Raw genomic sequence first — 16,382 nt, 5'->3', positions numbered from 1 at the left:
GACCACCCTGAATTTTCAGTGTATCCTCTACCCCCACCTCAGGTACTTCCTATCTTTCTTCCCTCTGTTATTTTTTTTCTCTTTAGCTCTTATCACTGTTTAATACAGTGTGTATTTTCCCTTGTTTATTTGTCTCTCCTGCTAGTGTGTAAGTCCTGTGAATGCAGTGGCTCCTGGGCTTCCACAGCACTTAGACTGTTGCTTGCCACGTGGGAGTCTTTTTTAAAATTAAGATAATAGTAGAGGCACATGCAGTTGTAGAAAATAATGCAGAGAGATTCTTCATACACTGTATTATGTTTCCGCCGGCTGCTGTAACAAATTATCGCCAACTTGCTGGCTTAAACATCGGAAATTTATTCTCTCACTGCTTTGCAGTCCAGAAGTCCGAGATCAAGGTGTCGCAGGACGGCGCTCTCTCTGGAGGGGAGAATTTGCACCTTGCCTCTCGCACCTTCTGCTCGTGGCTGCAGGCATTTCTGGGCTTGTGGTCGCATCGCTTCAGTCTCTGCCTTCATCTTCAAATCGCCTTCTCCTCTGTATGTCTTACCTCCTTCTGCCTCTCTTATAAGGACACTTGTGACTTTCAGAGCCGTCCCAGATAATCCAAGATTATCACTTCATCTAAAAGTCCTTCAATCAGTCACACCTGCATGGACTTGACATTCAGAGATAACGTAAAATAACATTCAGAGATCCCAGGGCTCCAAGCCTGTATCTTTGGGAACCACCATTCAGACCACTGTGCTTTGCCCAGTTTCCCCAATGGTAACATTTCATAAAACCATTAACAGTATCACAAGCAGGATATGGACATTGACATAACCCACTGATTTTATTCAGATCCCCCGTTTGACTTGTACATATTTGCTTGTGTGTGTACTAATTCCATACAATTTTATCAGGTGTATTTTTGTGCACGCACCACCACACTCAGATACTAAACAATTCCAGCACCACAAAAACCTTGTGTTGCCCTTTTATAATTTATAACTACATCTACCTCCCTCTCAGATAACCCCGTACTGTATAATGTTGCTTTAAACACCCTCATATATAGTCTGTCTAAAATCAAGATACAATTTACGTATTTTTTACATTCGACTTCGTTGTGTCTTTCACTTTAAAGTGAGCCACTTAGGAACAGCGTATACAGAGTCCGGCACAAATAACGCCCCTTGTATTACAGACTCTTACATTACAAAATCATAAGCATGTAATTCCATAACATAAACATATCACACTTGAGTATACCATATGACATTTTAGGTGAAATGTTAAATTAAAACTATAAGTTATTACAGCCATATTATTACCCTACCAACCACATTCAAGCAGGCGTTACTTCTGCCAGACCCGTATATGATTGGATTCTGTTTTTTATCGATTTTGCCAATCTCTGCTTTTAATTAGAAATATTAACACTATCCCTGCATATATGTCTGTATATGTGGACAAATTATGTGGTAAGGTATATTTATGTAATTAATATTTATTGAACGCATGAATATTGAATAAATGAACAAATGAACCATTCTCATGTAGTTTCATAAGTTAAAAATGTTAAATAAAATATTAAAGTACCAAATTCAGTGATGCATATATGTATTTCAAATAATACATATCAAGCCCAAGTAGAACTGTGAGGGATCTGAGGATATTTGAACATTAGAAAACCATATAATAAGATTTATAGCATTTAGACTGAAGAAAATAAACCAGGTGGTCACAGCAATGATCAGGAAATAAATCTTATAGAAAATCTATTGCCCATTCAAGATTTTCAGAAACAGTACCAATAACCAAGAAATGACTATAAGCAAACTAAGAGTAAAACTGAACTCCCTTGGGTTGACAGAAGGTGCGTTTAAAAAACAAAACAGCCCTGACTGGTGTGGCTCAGTGGATTGAGCACCAGCCTGCGAACCAAAGGTTTGCTGGTTCGACACCCAGTCAGGGCACATGCCTGGGTTGCGGACCAGGTCCCCCGTAGGGGGCACACGAGAGGCAACTGCACATTGGTCTTTCTCTCTTTTTCCTTCTCTCCCCCTCTCTCTAAAAATAAATAAATAAATAAGATCTTTAAGAAAATGTTGCTAATGTCTGTACTTCATGGAGAACCCTTAGAGGCTTTTTCTTTTATATTAGGAATGAGAAGGGATGACTGAAAACCTCTCTTATATTTAGCATTGGACTGGAAGAACTAGATAGCATCAGAGGAAAAGAAAAAGAATTTAAAGTTTTTAAATCAGAAAACAAAAAGCAATAGTCATCATCTCCTGATTTTCTGATCTACAATGTCCGAGAGGCACTATGAACAAACTTCTTTACAGTTCTACATTTTTCTAAAGAATTTACATTATTTGTGGCATAAAGACAAATTTGGAAGAGAAGTGGTATAATAGTCTTATTTTATCCAAAAGAAAATTCTTTTTAGTAACTGCATTTTAAAGACTACGTACCCACTTCTGAATATTTTTTAAAATCAAGTTATATTTCCCCCTCTAGGGCTACCGAGACTTCTGATGAAGTGCAGAGTCTGCGACCCCCTAGGTTCTTTAATGAAGACGGAGTTATTCGACCTTACAGGTTGAGGGATGGTACTGGAAATCAAATGTTACAGGTGGGTAAGTTAAGTTAAAATTGATGTAGTCAAGTTAGCTTTATTAAAAGTCACTATATAATGCTTTAATATATATTAGATTTTTTCAACTTCTTTATGATTTGCTTAATTCCATTTATAAGTTGCTTATATTTCATTAGGTTTTAATGTACATTTATTTACTATGAGATTTTTTTTTCTTTTTTACAGGCATCAAAAAATTTGATATGAAAAGAGTTAATGCATGACTTTGCAAGTGAAAGCCAACAGTAGATTTTAGTCTTAAAATTTACAAACTACCTACAGCTGTTTCAGAATTTTAAATACAAAGACAAACTTTTGGTAACTTTTGTATAGGATTTTTAGTGAATCTGATCTTTTCATAGGTGCTTCTTAGCTCTGTGCTGGATTTGGTAGATTGGCTGAAAGCCACTTTGCCTGTATACCCTCATAGTCGATGGTGCTTTGTAGCCAATTAGACTGTTTTGTTCTGGGTGCTTCATTCTCTTTATCGAGTCAGTAGGAGCTTTTATGCCAATACAATTCTCATGCCCAATTAGACATGAATAAGGAGAAACATCAGGATCATTGTGATTCGAATTCTTGGGTTCGTGTGATTTTCTTTTGAAGGTGCTCAAGTGGCCAAAACCCTCTTTTTGCTTTATGGTTATAAGTCCATTTAAAACCTTGTGGAATTTGATAAGTAGTTCACAAGAAAGCCTGCACCTTTTAGTGAGGAAAATTAGCTTTTGGAACAATAGACAGTTTGGTGGTAGAATATTGTATCTGTTCAGATTACTTTCTTACTAGTGCATTGGACTTTATAAAAATCTGGATTATGGTATAGGTAATATACATCATAATAGATTATACCATTTTAAAGTAGTTTGTGTGGTTTAGATGTAGAATACTAAATAAAATTATTTTTGAAAACAAGGAGTTATTATGTTGTATAGACTTGAAAATATTCAGGGTAATAATATACTGTGGGAATATGACCCTTTATAGCCTTGAAATTTTAAATATTGTCATATTTGAAGTGCTAAAGATCAATAAAACTAATACTTTGCTCACTATATGCAGAGTATATAATTTTGCATAAAATGTACTTTCATCTAATGTAGTAAAACATAACCATTGAATTAATGTGTGATGTTTAGTAAAGTGATTTTACGTTGTGTTTAAAATATTTTTTAAGTCATCACCATGGTTCCATGTTGAGATGGACCTGGCAGTTGGGGGGGAGGCTGTGCTCTCTGGCACTTTGTACAGACAGTCCTTGCAGTGGCCGTGGGCCCTTCTGTGGAAGGGGGGGGTTGCAGAACTAACCTGTGGTTCCTGCACTTGACACGTACCTTTCTACTCGGTACTTGCCTCCCCTCTTTAGAGCACAACAGGTCACTAACTTTTTACCAGACTGAATAGTTATCAGATCTTTTAAACAACTAAAAATATTTAAGAAACTATTTTAATAAACTTAATAGGAAGTAAGGATGAATAAATAAGAATTTAGAAATACATCGTCATTATTAGAAAACAAATTACATATTAGAATACATAAAAAAGCCATGTGATAACAAATGTTTCTCACGATTGATAACTTGATTTCACTGATGAGTAAATTTATTCTTCACCTTCATTAATTGTTTTTTGAAGCTTTAAACTTCGGGATTTAAGTCACAACATTTGATTATATTTTTAAAAATATGTATATTATTTTTAGTAGGCCAGTCTCAGCATTTCTTACTAAAAGAGCTTTTTAAATGACTGAAAACTCATAATCCTTCTTGGCCATTAGTTGTTTTTCAACAAGAAAATTAAACACAGTATTAGCTGGAATACCTAGAGGCATCTACCAGATGCCTTAGGGTGTTCCTGGTTAACATTATACTCTTAGGGGTGTAAGAAGCGGGTTGTTGCTTTGGTGGTTAATGGTGCTTCTTTGAATCAAAACTCTATTGTACTATTAACAAAAGCTTTAAAATATATGAACACTGTGGTAAAGAATTAGATGACATAGAAATAGGATTTAAAATCTCATCAGTTTAGATTTTAACCATGATACCCTTAGAAAATGTTTAATACTTAAAAATGTTTCTCCTTTTATTTTCTAATTTTCTAAAAATAGTGTTCTGTGTTTACTAAATTATATATGCCCCTATGTAATAATTAAATATAAAATATACTTTCATTGTGTCACTTTCTATCTAGAAAGTAGCACATTTTTATAGTGCTTCCTAGTGGTAAATTGAAGTTTCCTACTAGAGAAATAGAATAATTCTAATATATCCCCAGAATACTTTACTGGTATCACCAAACTATTTTATGTGTTAAATGTAGCAGCCAGTAGAGTTTAATCTTAGTCTATTAAGTTATGGAATATTATACCTGTAACTACTCAGAGCTGAATAGTCTGCTTCAAAATTATTTGATTCCTTGAACATTTTATAAGTTTACATGTTTTCCAAGGAATTTGTCATTCTTAACTAACATTGTGCTTCTTTTTCCCTTTGACATGCTTACAGAAAATTCAGGCCTACAGGGAATGGATTATGACCCACAGTAGCAGTAGAGATGATGATGATGAGGATGATGATGATGATTAGTCAGAACTCAGATGTTAAAATTCATACGTTCTTTGTCATTTTATTTAAAATATTTTGTTAATGTCTTATATGACTGCCTCCATAACACTCATATGCCCATTTTTAGTGAATCAAAATACTTTTCCTTTTCAAAATGTTTTTCTATGCTATTTCAAAAACCAAAATAATTGCGTTATTTAAGCACAGAAAAATGTATTTTACATCCAAAGTACGGCATACTATATATTATAGAATTTGTTTGTATATATTTTGTAGTTTTGTAATACAGTTTGTCTTTAAGATTTAAAGTTAAACTTAAGTTTTTTGTTGATGTTAGCTAGCTTTACCTTATCTTAAATTATCTGTTTACTTATTAGTGAAACTTCATTTTTAATGTTCTTTGTACATGTTTTGGGCTGTCATATGCCATTGCATAAAAAAAAAAGAAAAGACAAAATAATAATAGCTAGCCAGTATTTTATCCTCCTTTAGCATTTTAGAAGTATTTTTGTCATATTTCTTTTAATAATAATAAACATATAATTTGAAGCAATACAAATTTGTTGTTCTATTCCAAAATCATATAGCTTGGACTAATGTAAGGAACATTTATGATTTGTCACAGAAGTGATAATTTATAGTCTGCAAATGAAAAAAGGGTTCTTTCATTTACTTTTTATTTTATTTTTGTATATAATATATATCATGTCATATATATAGTAAAACAATGAACAAAGTTGGTTTTACAGTCATTATATTACTTATTAACTTACATATCCATATGTTATATCCCTATTATAAAATGATACAAATTAATTCAGGACAGAGAATTTTTATACTAAGTATAGTTTCTCTTGGTCATATTGGAAAAATGTTACCTGTGTCTCTGTGAGCAAATTTTTATATTTTATATACTGAAGGGTTTTATTTTTTGTAATTTCTACTTACTGAACCTGTCTAGTCTTGTTCCCTGAGTATATCAGAGTACTATTTTAAAAAACCCTCTAAAAAGTGAGTGACTATTAGTACTATGTTGTTTAACCCCTTTAGACTGCAGTGCTTTTAGATCAGCAAAGGAACATTTGACTTGACTTACGTTAAGCACTCTGTTAATAATGGACTTAGGTTAGATTGCAGTAAATAATTCCCTTAATTGTTCAACTTTTGACTTAATGGATGTAGCCCATGATTTCTGAATTTCTTCTAATTCTTTTTTTTAAATTATATTGTATTGATTATGCTATTACAATTGTCCTGATTTTTCTCCCTTTGCCCCCCCTACCCAGCACCCTCCACTCCCTCAAGCAATCCCCCCATCATTGTTCATGTCCATGGGTCATGCATGTAAATTCTTAAGTTTATCAAGATTTTATCTCTGTGAATCACTATTTTCTCCGTTTTAGAAAATGACTGTTTACAATTGAACTTACAGGAAAGGAAGCTAAAAAATTATCAGCTCTTTTGAAATTCCTACCTGCCTGGCTTTCATTCAAATTAGATAGAAACCAAGGTTGTGGTACTAAGACTAAGAAATATGTGCATAACAAATTCTTTAATTAGTGTCTTCATCAAAGTAATTTTCTTATCTTTTTGGAATAAGTGAATAAATGAAAACAGTGTACATGAAAGTCGTCACTACTTGTATCAGAAACAGTTTGTCGTGCACCCAGTGCTCTGTCCCCCTCGGCCAGAATCAAAGCCCGCGGGTTCTGTTAGAGCTGTAAAGAGTACAGCCTCGTGTTGTGCATTGTGTATGCCTGAGGAATGTGTTCCCTGGCTTCTTACATTCCCACTCGGCTAGGTCCAAGACCTTTCTAAACGAAAACATGCTCAACTACTTGTTAAGTGAGTTTCCTGTGGTTGGTCTGTGACGCTTAACTCTATGGTACAGGTTTCATGAAGATCCTTAAGAATTTATCTGGAAAAAGTTCTGGATATTTCATCAGTGACACCATTTTAATGAAAAGAAAATCGAAAGTAGGATTACATTTATTTAAAATGACTTGAACAATAAAAAGATTTAAAACAACATTCTAGTAACTAGTGAAATATGTTCTTTGATAGTTTAATTGCCCTTTTTCTTTCTGTTTTCTGCCACTGAGAAATATTCTTTTTAAGCTTCTTTGACCACAGGTATTACTTTTTTCAGGGTTTTTAAAAAATATTTTGTTCCTTTTTTTAGAGAAATGTTTGACACTGAGAATAACATAATCATTTTACATCAGTGTGTTCTTGATGGAGATTTAGGACCTGGGCCAAATACCCTTTTTAGTACTCATCAAATATGTAGAAAATGAGATTTTTTTGTTTTACGCTGCAGTTTTCTTGATGGAGAAATAGGGCCTGTACAAAAATGCAGTCAAACCTCAGTTCCCAAACATCCTGGTTCTCAAACAGTCCGGTTCTTGACCAGGTTGTTCACAGAAAAAATGTCTGGGTTGTCTGTCTAACAGAATTGCAGGTCTTGCTTCTCTACCCAACAGCCCTTTCACGCTGACGCCTGCATGAGCGGTCACACTCGGCTCAGACCATTCGGTTCTCAAACAAATCGCTTCTCGAAGACTTTGAATGAATTAAGTTCGACAACCAAGGTTCTACTGTATCTTCTTATTCCTCAGCAAATGCACAAAAAAAGAGTTAACTTTGGGACTTTAATAAGATGAACAGATCTTCTGTGTATCAGTGGCTCTGTAAATAATTAGAACTTTAAAATGGAAGTATCCATTTAACAAGAAAGTTGAATGAGAAAGCTATGCTTAAAAAAATATGTAATACCATCCCTTTCCATGGCCTTTAACTTTATTTATATTCCAAATTTCTATGTGATCATGTCTGACATATAGAAAAAAGGGTTTTCCCTAAGGAAAACTACTCACTCGTTCTCTGTTTTGCCTGTGTCTACCTGACACTTGAGTAACGTACTGACAGCTGGCAGGGAGAAAGTTTTACCTGAAACTGTGGAGACCCGTCATCCTAGATGAGTTTGTGAGAGCCTGTAAGTAAAACTAATTATGCTCACATTGCATATAGAAAAGAAATGTAAATCCAGAACAATATTGCCAGCTTCAACATTCCTTATAGAAAAGGAAGTCAGAATAAATTTCAGTTTGTTTATATTTAAGATAATCAGGATTTTATAAATTTTACTTTTTGAAATAGTTCAAAACACCTATCATCGATGCAGTGTTGAGCACTGATTTCATGGCGTGTTACTAAAATTTGCGGATGGAGCCTTACTGATTTGTGGCTGGGACATCAATGGTCAACATGATATATGTGCTGTTGTGTTTACATCCAAAGGTCATACACACTGAAGAATGACAACGGCTATAGTGACTGCTGTACTGCTTTGTGTGATTTAAGCCCCGTGGTGACATTTTGCATTATACTTTTCTGTGTTGATGAGAGGCCTAGAGACAACCATTCCAAATTTTATTTGAGTACGATTTTTCTACTGCCCGTCCAATCCTCTTGTTTTTTTGTCTTATATATTTAATTGCAAGCTTATAATTTATTATAGTCCAAAAATATTAAAGGTCCTTTGGAGTCCAAATAAGATACACAGATTATTCATTGAGATCAAGTAATACTTATGATGAATATATAAAAAGAATGTCTATTTATTTCATTTTTCAATTACAGTTTACATTCAGTATTCATTTCTGATAGTTTTAGGTGTGCAGTATAGTGGTTAGACAGTCATATACTTTGCAAAGCGTTCCCCTCACTATTTCCAGGACCCACCTGGCACCACACGTAGTTGTTATGATGTTAATGACTACATTCCCTGTGCTGCACTTTACATCCCTGTGGCTATTTTGTAACTACCGGTATGTACTTCTTAGTCCCTTCACCTTTTTACCCAGTTCTCCAACCCTCATCCCCTCTGGCAACCATCATTCTGTTCTCTTTATGAGTCTGTTTCTATTTTGTTGGTTCATTTATTTTGTTTTTTAGATTCCACATATAACTGAAATAATATGGTATGTGTCTTTCTCTGACTGACTTATTTCACTTAGCATAACACGCTATAGGTTCATCCATCCATACTGTTACAAGTAAGATCTCATTCTTATTTTTTATATAGCCAAGTAATATTTCATTGTATATACACCAAAACTCTGTTGATCCACTCGTCTATTGATGGGTACTTGGGTTGCTTCCATATCTTGGCTGTTGTAAATAATTCTGCAGTAAACATAGGGGTACATATATAAAAGAATGTCAACATTATTTGTTATTCTATCCCTGCACCTTTGAGATATGTGGAGGCCAATTAAAAATATTTAGATAATTTTTAATTTCAGTGAGTGAATGAGTTCATAAAGTACAGTGAGTACAAGTAGTACTACACAAAACATAGAAGGTACGAAATCAAAGAAAAATAAAATACATGATTTTAAATAGGTCTGTGTTAGGGAGGAAATTAGAATAATTTATGATTATCATCTATAGGGGTTTACGGTTTTTTGTTTTAATGTGGTAGACCATTTTTATGTCCATAATTATTTCTCAATCAGTGTGATGAATTTATTTAGCAGTTATTTCATATTGACCCATATATATAGCAACAGTGTACCTAAATTATTAAATATTAAAATAAATAATTTTATAAAATTTGTTTTAAATGTAACCGTCATTGCATGTATATATTCTGAGCAGTGAGATGGTAACAGAGACATCTACTACTTGTATAATGCCAGTCCTCTGTATCTTAGAGATGGCTCTATATTTGAGCATTCAAAGTACTGTAATCATTATTTGTGTTTAAAAACAGAGATTAAGCTAAGTATATTCTTCTTGATTAGACATGCTTGTTTTTCTACAATAGTAATTTATCAATAACCAGTTAACTACATACATCTACAAAGATTTTCTGAATATATTCAGTAAAATGTGAAATTACAATTAAGTTAGAAATTTAGTGATTCATACTTCCATGGATAAAGCTAAATTCTTGTTGTGAATGAGTTAGCTAATATTCTCAGTCTACAATTTTAGTATTTTACAGGAGGCATGAACATTTTCAAAAATTAAAATACATTATGTTCTACATTGTTAAAGAAATATATGCTCGGAAAAGTTATCTTTTCTCTTCACCTTTGATGATGTATTTCCTTTTTAAATTGTGATTTTGATCCAACTATATAAATGTCTTATATATTTTTATTGTGAATTTTTATAAACAAAATTATTAACTTGTAAAGATTTTTAAAGTGTATTTATAGATTCATCTCCAACATCGAAAGCCTGATTTTTATTTCTGGAATGCACAAATAGCCAACAAAGCCTTTTCTTTATTTTTATAGCTGATACAGAAGATTGAACAGATTTCTACCTTTTGATTCTATGTGTTTTTAAAAAATTTCTACCCCATAAAATGTGTGTGTGTGTGTGTATGACCCTTGTCTTCTTCCTTCATTGATACGAGTATTGATAGCTGGGTTGTCCAGTGGGGGTAGTGTATTCTTATCCATTTCAGATATTTTTAAATTCTATCTATGTTATTTTTGATTCTCTTACAAAGATCTCATAGTTGCCATGATGTAAGTTTTTGTAGAAGGGAGGCTGTTTTCGTTTGTTGTATATTTCTTTTCTTTCAGAAATGACAGATGTTTATAATTAGCTTCAAACACTGCCTTAATTGCAATCGGACGATAACTGCCTTCAGCCGCGTGGCCTTTCCCTTTACTGCTGGAGGAGAATCACAGCTGATCTGGAGAAAGGGCTTCCCATAGGCAGTCAGATCATCAGAGTAGTGACTCAACTCTTCCTGGCTTCATCTGAAATTTTGAGTAAGTGCACAAGAACTAGGAGACAAAGTCTTATTGGATTTCACTCTTCATTCTGGAACTCTTCCTCTCCAGAAGCATACTTCTGAATGGGATGAGAAAAATGAAGAGAGCCAAATTCTATTGTCCAAGCCAATTAGAGTTATTAGCATCTCAGATAAAGCAGATCAAATGGAAATGGAGATTACCTATCCAGCTTGGATAAAATTACTATACCTCATTTATTAGTTTAGCTGAAATCTCTTGGAGAGTCTTTGGCACATCATTTTCAAAGGCCCATACTTTTGAATATTTAGTAATAGGTCACACTAACTTTATTTTGGCCTGATAGAGTGATTCACCCTACTTAGAATCCTCCAGTATTCCATTAAAATCCTTTTTTGTGTAAGGCTTTGAAATTACTTTTTTTTTTTTTTTTGAGGCAGTAGTTCCATTCATGGGAGGTTCCAGTTTTCTCTTTGTCTCAAGTGTAAAATGAAATTTTTAATTCTTTTTTTAAATTAGTAACTTGAATGAGATTAATTTAATTCCTAATTCTTTTCCAAAAGTTTGTCATCATTACATTCCTTAAATATATTAAGGAAGGACATATACTATTAAAATAGAAAAGTTAGTACATTTAGCTTTAAAAGAAATCCTGAAATGTTAAGTAGACTCAACTTGAGTCTTCCTTTCTTCATACCGAAACCGTGCAAATGGAGCCGAAACCCTGCAGTCCGTATTAGTTTTGAGGATCTTTAGCCTTTATTTAGCTAACAGTGCTACTAAATTGTAACCTGGGACTCAACCCATGACTTCTCTACTGGTGTTCCAGCTTTGCCTTATAACTTTCCCTGGTTACTTTGGAAAGCACTAAAATTCTCAGCATAAGTTGAGTTCAGTAAAGGCAAATCAAATTTTTTATAACAATACTACCATAGTGTTGTTAGAAGACTTTAGTGTAAGTACGAAAACGCTATTATGTTTATTGGTCCTATGAAAATTCATTTTCATACACAGTTAGATTGCAGGCCTCTTTCATTCATCTAAAAACAAAATCATGTAATCAATGGAAGGAAGCACTTTGTATACTTTTGTCAGTGAAGAGTCTTTAGTTATAAATTCAAACGAATTGCTGTTCTATTGCTGTTACTATTGACGATGACACTAATGAACTTAGTGCCAGTTTTTCAGTGAAAATTAACCCTAAGGAACCCTATAAGAAGCAGTGTGGGGAAATGTCCTTTTAGATATTTTGTGGTGATTTGGGTCTAGGTCGTTGTTTTAGTTAGAAATTTCATGAGGCTACAGTGTTAGAATACAAGTATAGGTGACTGGATATTTCAAGTAAAGTTAACCCTTCTGGAAAAAAAATTGCCAGGCTAGTTTGAATTTTAAAATTTCCAAAAGAGTAAATGTATAATTATATATGTATAATTGAATTTCCCTGGATGATTTGGTAGCATAGTTTATATGAATACAAAGAAAAATTGTAATGTCACATATTTATTCTTTTATAAGTATTTGTTAAACCCTTATTAGTTATGCATTAGACGCTCTTCTGGATCTTAAGGTTATAGCCCTGAAGAGAGTAGTCAGGCTTGCTGCTCGTCTTGTGAGGTTATAATAATCATGAACTTTACTCTTCTGGTGATTGGGAATGAAACACATGCCCGCTAGAGTCCAATCCTGAAATGTTGGATCTTCACAGTCTCATTGCCAGTTGTTGATTAGCTGCTGCATGTCAGGCTTTGAAGAACTGTGGGAATCCAAAGACACATAAGATATGCCCAACTTTCCAAAGAGATAGTGATCCCCAGGTATCGCATAAAATTGAAGCTTTGCACGAGACGGACAGCTTGTGGTATATCTGAACTCATGTTCCAGTGAGTTGTAAAAATGGAATCCCAACTCATTTGCTGGAATGTATACAGTTCTTCTGTGCTCATCTTGACAATAAAATTGACTGAGATGTAGCAGTACCCTGTTGCTCAGGGCCTGGATTCTGAAACCAAGTAAACGAGTTCAATGCCAGCCTTTTCTTTTATTAGCTATATAATGCTTGTCGGACCTCATTTTTCAGGCTGTAATATAGAGGTAATTACGGTACCTAACAGTACCTTGATGTTGAAATATGTAACACCAAGAGTACCTTAGTGGTTTTGCGGAGATTAAAACAAGTGAAGTAATGTATGTGATTATTAATACAATGCCTACTAAGAACCTGTTGTTATATTTTTGTTATTCCAGAGGAATACCAGTTGATGCTAACTCTTGGTTATCATTAAATTATTCTATATTTCTCATTTGTCTCCTCTTCACCAAGATAAAAGCATCATTCAATCTTATCCTTCTTTTTTCTTTGAAAATTAATACAACACTTAGTTAAAATACCAGGACAATTTTCACACACCAATCGTTGAGCAGTATAAACAATAAAACCTCAGTTATTTGAACTGCTCTGAATTATATTTCATAAAAAATGTCGTTTTCAAGTGTATATGGTATTATGGGTCATAAATGTTACTCATAGAGGTTCTGCGGGACATGTGTTGGAGAGAGTCTTATAAACTCCTCACTTACATCATTATTTCTAACCAGCCTTTCTGCTCCTTTTTTAGAATGTGTTAGGTAGGTTAATTACTGGTCTGTTGTCAATGCACATACTATGTGGTGAAAGTAATGCCTTCCTTTCTCTAGCCTGCTTTAGTTTGAACCAGTTGATGACAGTTCACCTTTCTTAAGAAATAGTTATTTTATTTGATTTTATGTCACAGGGTTATTCTGGGCTTTCCTGCACTGTCTAAACAGTGAGCATAGTTTATACTTTGGCTGACAAATGAAATAGCTCATTAGCATGGGCAGAGACAGGTGTGGGGGATTAATTAAGGGCTAATTCCTCTTCAGATTTGATGACAGCCGATTAGATTTGTTTGTTTGTTTGTTTTTTAACCAAATTGCCTCACAGCATAAGCTAAGTATCCCCTTTTTGCTCTTGTTTCCATTTATTCTCTTATGTGTATGAAATCATTGAGCTTTGAGGCAAGATCATGAATTTCGGCTGCCACCGATCATGCGTCTTCGTTGACTGCCTGTTTTTCCTGGCGGTGCCCCCCAAAGCCTTTCATATTTGAAGTGAGTTAGCAAACCATTTTTTGCATACCCTTTAACCACATAACTAAAGAAGTTATACTGATGGGTTACATTTTTTCTAAAGATAGGATTGTTTTGAACAAGTTGTCTACATCTTAAATAATTAAGAAATGGTAGCATTTACTATTTTCATTTACAATTACCTGCCTGAGTTTTGTTGGTTTTTCTCGCTTGATAGCATTCCTGCCTTATCTTTCATCTAGATGAATTTTATTTTCCTTTTATTCCCCACTATCTTTTAAAAAATTAGTATTAATCAAATTTTGTTTTTGTTTTTAGCCCAACTGTATGTTCTTATCCTTTATCCAATTACCTTAAATATATTTCCAACTAATATTAGCACTTTAAAAGGAGCCCTTCATATCTGCTGATTCCACCAACCACATACTGTATTGAATCCGAGGATGTCAAACCCACAGATATGGAGGGCCAACCAGGGGACTTGAGTATTGCCAGCTTTTGGTACTGGGGCTGGGAGGAGAGGGTGTCCTGGAACTAATTCCCTGTGGATACTGAGGAACAACTGGATATCGTTTGGGATTTAAACCCTTCTGCAGTACTGATTTGTTCCTAATATCTCTCTATTCATACTTTGGTTTTTCCAGAAATATTTTTGTTACAGAACTTTGCTGCTTCATAGCAGTTGCATGATTTGAGAGTTAGCAGTGTTTTCTGCATCGTAGTTTCTAGCATGTATTCTCTTTCTAAAGCTTTGGGGCATGTCTCACAGGAAATACAGGTATTAGTAGAGGGTAACCCCGACACCAGTGTCGTTCAAGGTCCTACTCTCTGTGTGTTTCTGAGTTTCTGATAAATTTTGTTTGGGTTTATTTATATCTAATAATTAAGGTTTGCATACTCATCTTTCCTAGTGCAAAAGGGGTCCTTTTACCAATAACCATACATTCGTTACCTACAGATTCTGACAGTTAAATGTCGTGAATGCAGTTACCTTTGTGTTTCTGTTTACTTATTTAAGGAGGTTCTTCAAAATGGTAGGTAATTCCTATGTACTTGTTATGAATAAGGAAAAAATTGCTTCTCCTTTAACATTATAGCATGTTACATCAGGCTGACACATCTAAAGTGCTGAGTAGTGCCTGATGCTTCAGCCACACCATTAGATAGTTCAGCCAAACCTTGGTCCTTATGCAAAGGCTCTGCATAGTGATTTCTAGCCCCTGGTTTTGCTAGTTCATTTACTTTACAGGGTATCACAAATTATTTTAGCAGAAACATTCATACATGACATCTGTTTGGGATGGAGAAAGGTAGCGTGTTAACAGTGAACTATTTGGACCTTGTCACCCTAAAAGAAACAAATAAACAAGAACAGCCAGCCTAAGCTGCTTTAGCAGCCCGCCTCAGCGCCAGGCAGCATCCAGGAGTATTGGAGCTATTTTTGAGGTAGCTATTTTTGGGGAAATGTATGACTGACACCGTAAGAGGGGACATCATGGTATAGTGAAAGCACTGGAATTAGAAGTAAAGGAGCCACTCCACGGAGCCCACTTTTGCAACTGACAATATGACCCCAAGCAAGTCACTTAACTGCAGTCTACCCAAGCTGTATGGGTGGTTGTGAAGATTAGATGAATCAGACATTTACCTGGTCCTCAGTTTCCTCATGTTTAAAAGTATGCATTTGGTTTGGGTGTATAATAACATTCCTAATGGTCTAAAATTCTGTTGTTTTTTCCCCTAAAATAATATATAATGACATTCTGAAAAAATAAAGTCAAGTGATTAGGCAGGAAATTGTTACCAAAGCATGATACTTGTAGACTCTGTTTCCAGCGTGAGGGAAGCTGATGGCCAATATATCACATTCTCTCCCATGCATCTATGGGTTTTATTTCCAGAGTTTTAGCTTCTGCTTATGGTGCTGTTCTTATTCCATGTTCACATGTTTGTAGTGGAGACTGACCAGAAAAATGTTGCTTTATGTGGAGGTATCTTTAACATTAACTCAAATGTATCCATTCTGATAACAAAGAATGCAGTTCATTATTCAAAGTAGACTGTTTTGGATCATTCATTCTTCAGGTGTTGTAGCTAAAGTGTTTGATGAATTCCAGAAAACATTGTGGGAGTGACTTTTTGGATTTTTTAGCTTTTATTTATACCAAATGCTACTGTGACTATTGAAATTGGTTTAATTGCATATATGCACAGGTTAGATTTGATTTCAGTTAGGTCTGAAAAGTGGAAAGTGAAGAGAGGCAGGCTCAGCTGCCATGCCCAAACTTAACGCAATATTTAAATAGAAGC

General features: G+C 34.4%; 1 protein-coding gene across 4 annotated transcripts in view; it reads left to right on the top strand.

The window, feature by feature from the left end:
• Positions 1 to 16,382, top strand: part of VPS13A (vacuolar protein sorting 13 homolog A) — a 204,021-nt gene that overhangs the window by 169,968 nt on the left and 17,671 nt on the right. Inside the window, exons 68-69 of one of the 4 annotated variants that reach the window (XR_008426793.2) lie at positions 2,509 to 2,623; positions 7,671 to 10,982. Coding sequence is in view for 3 of the 4 variants with exons in the window: in XM_045191605.3 (XP_045047540.2) it covers positions 2,509 to 2,623; positions 5,128 to 5,208 (196 nt within the window). In the remaining variant the exon portion in view is untranslated. The other 3 variants (XM_045191605.3, XM_024555668.4, XM_024555661.4) reach the window with 3 other exon arrangements.

Source organism: Desmodus rotundus, chromosome 1 (assembly GCF_022682495.2).
Source record: "Desmodus rotundus isolate HL8 chromosome 1, HLdesRot8A.1, whole genome shotgun sequence".
Taxonomy (NCBI): domain Eukaryota; kingdom Metazoa; phylum Chordata; class Mammalia; order Chiroptera; family Phyllostomidae; genus Desmodus; species Desmodus rotundus.
This window is presented reverse-complemented; position numbering and strand designations above follow the sequence as displayed.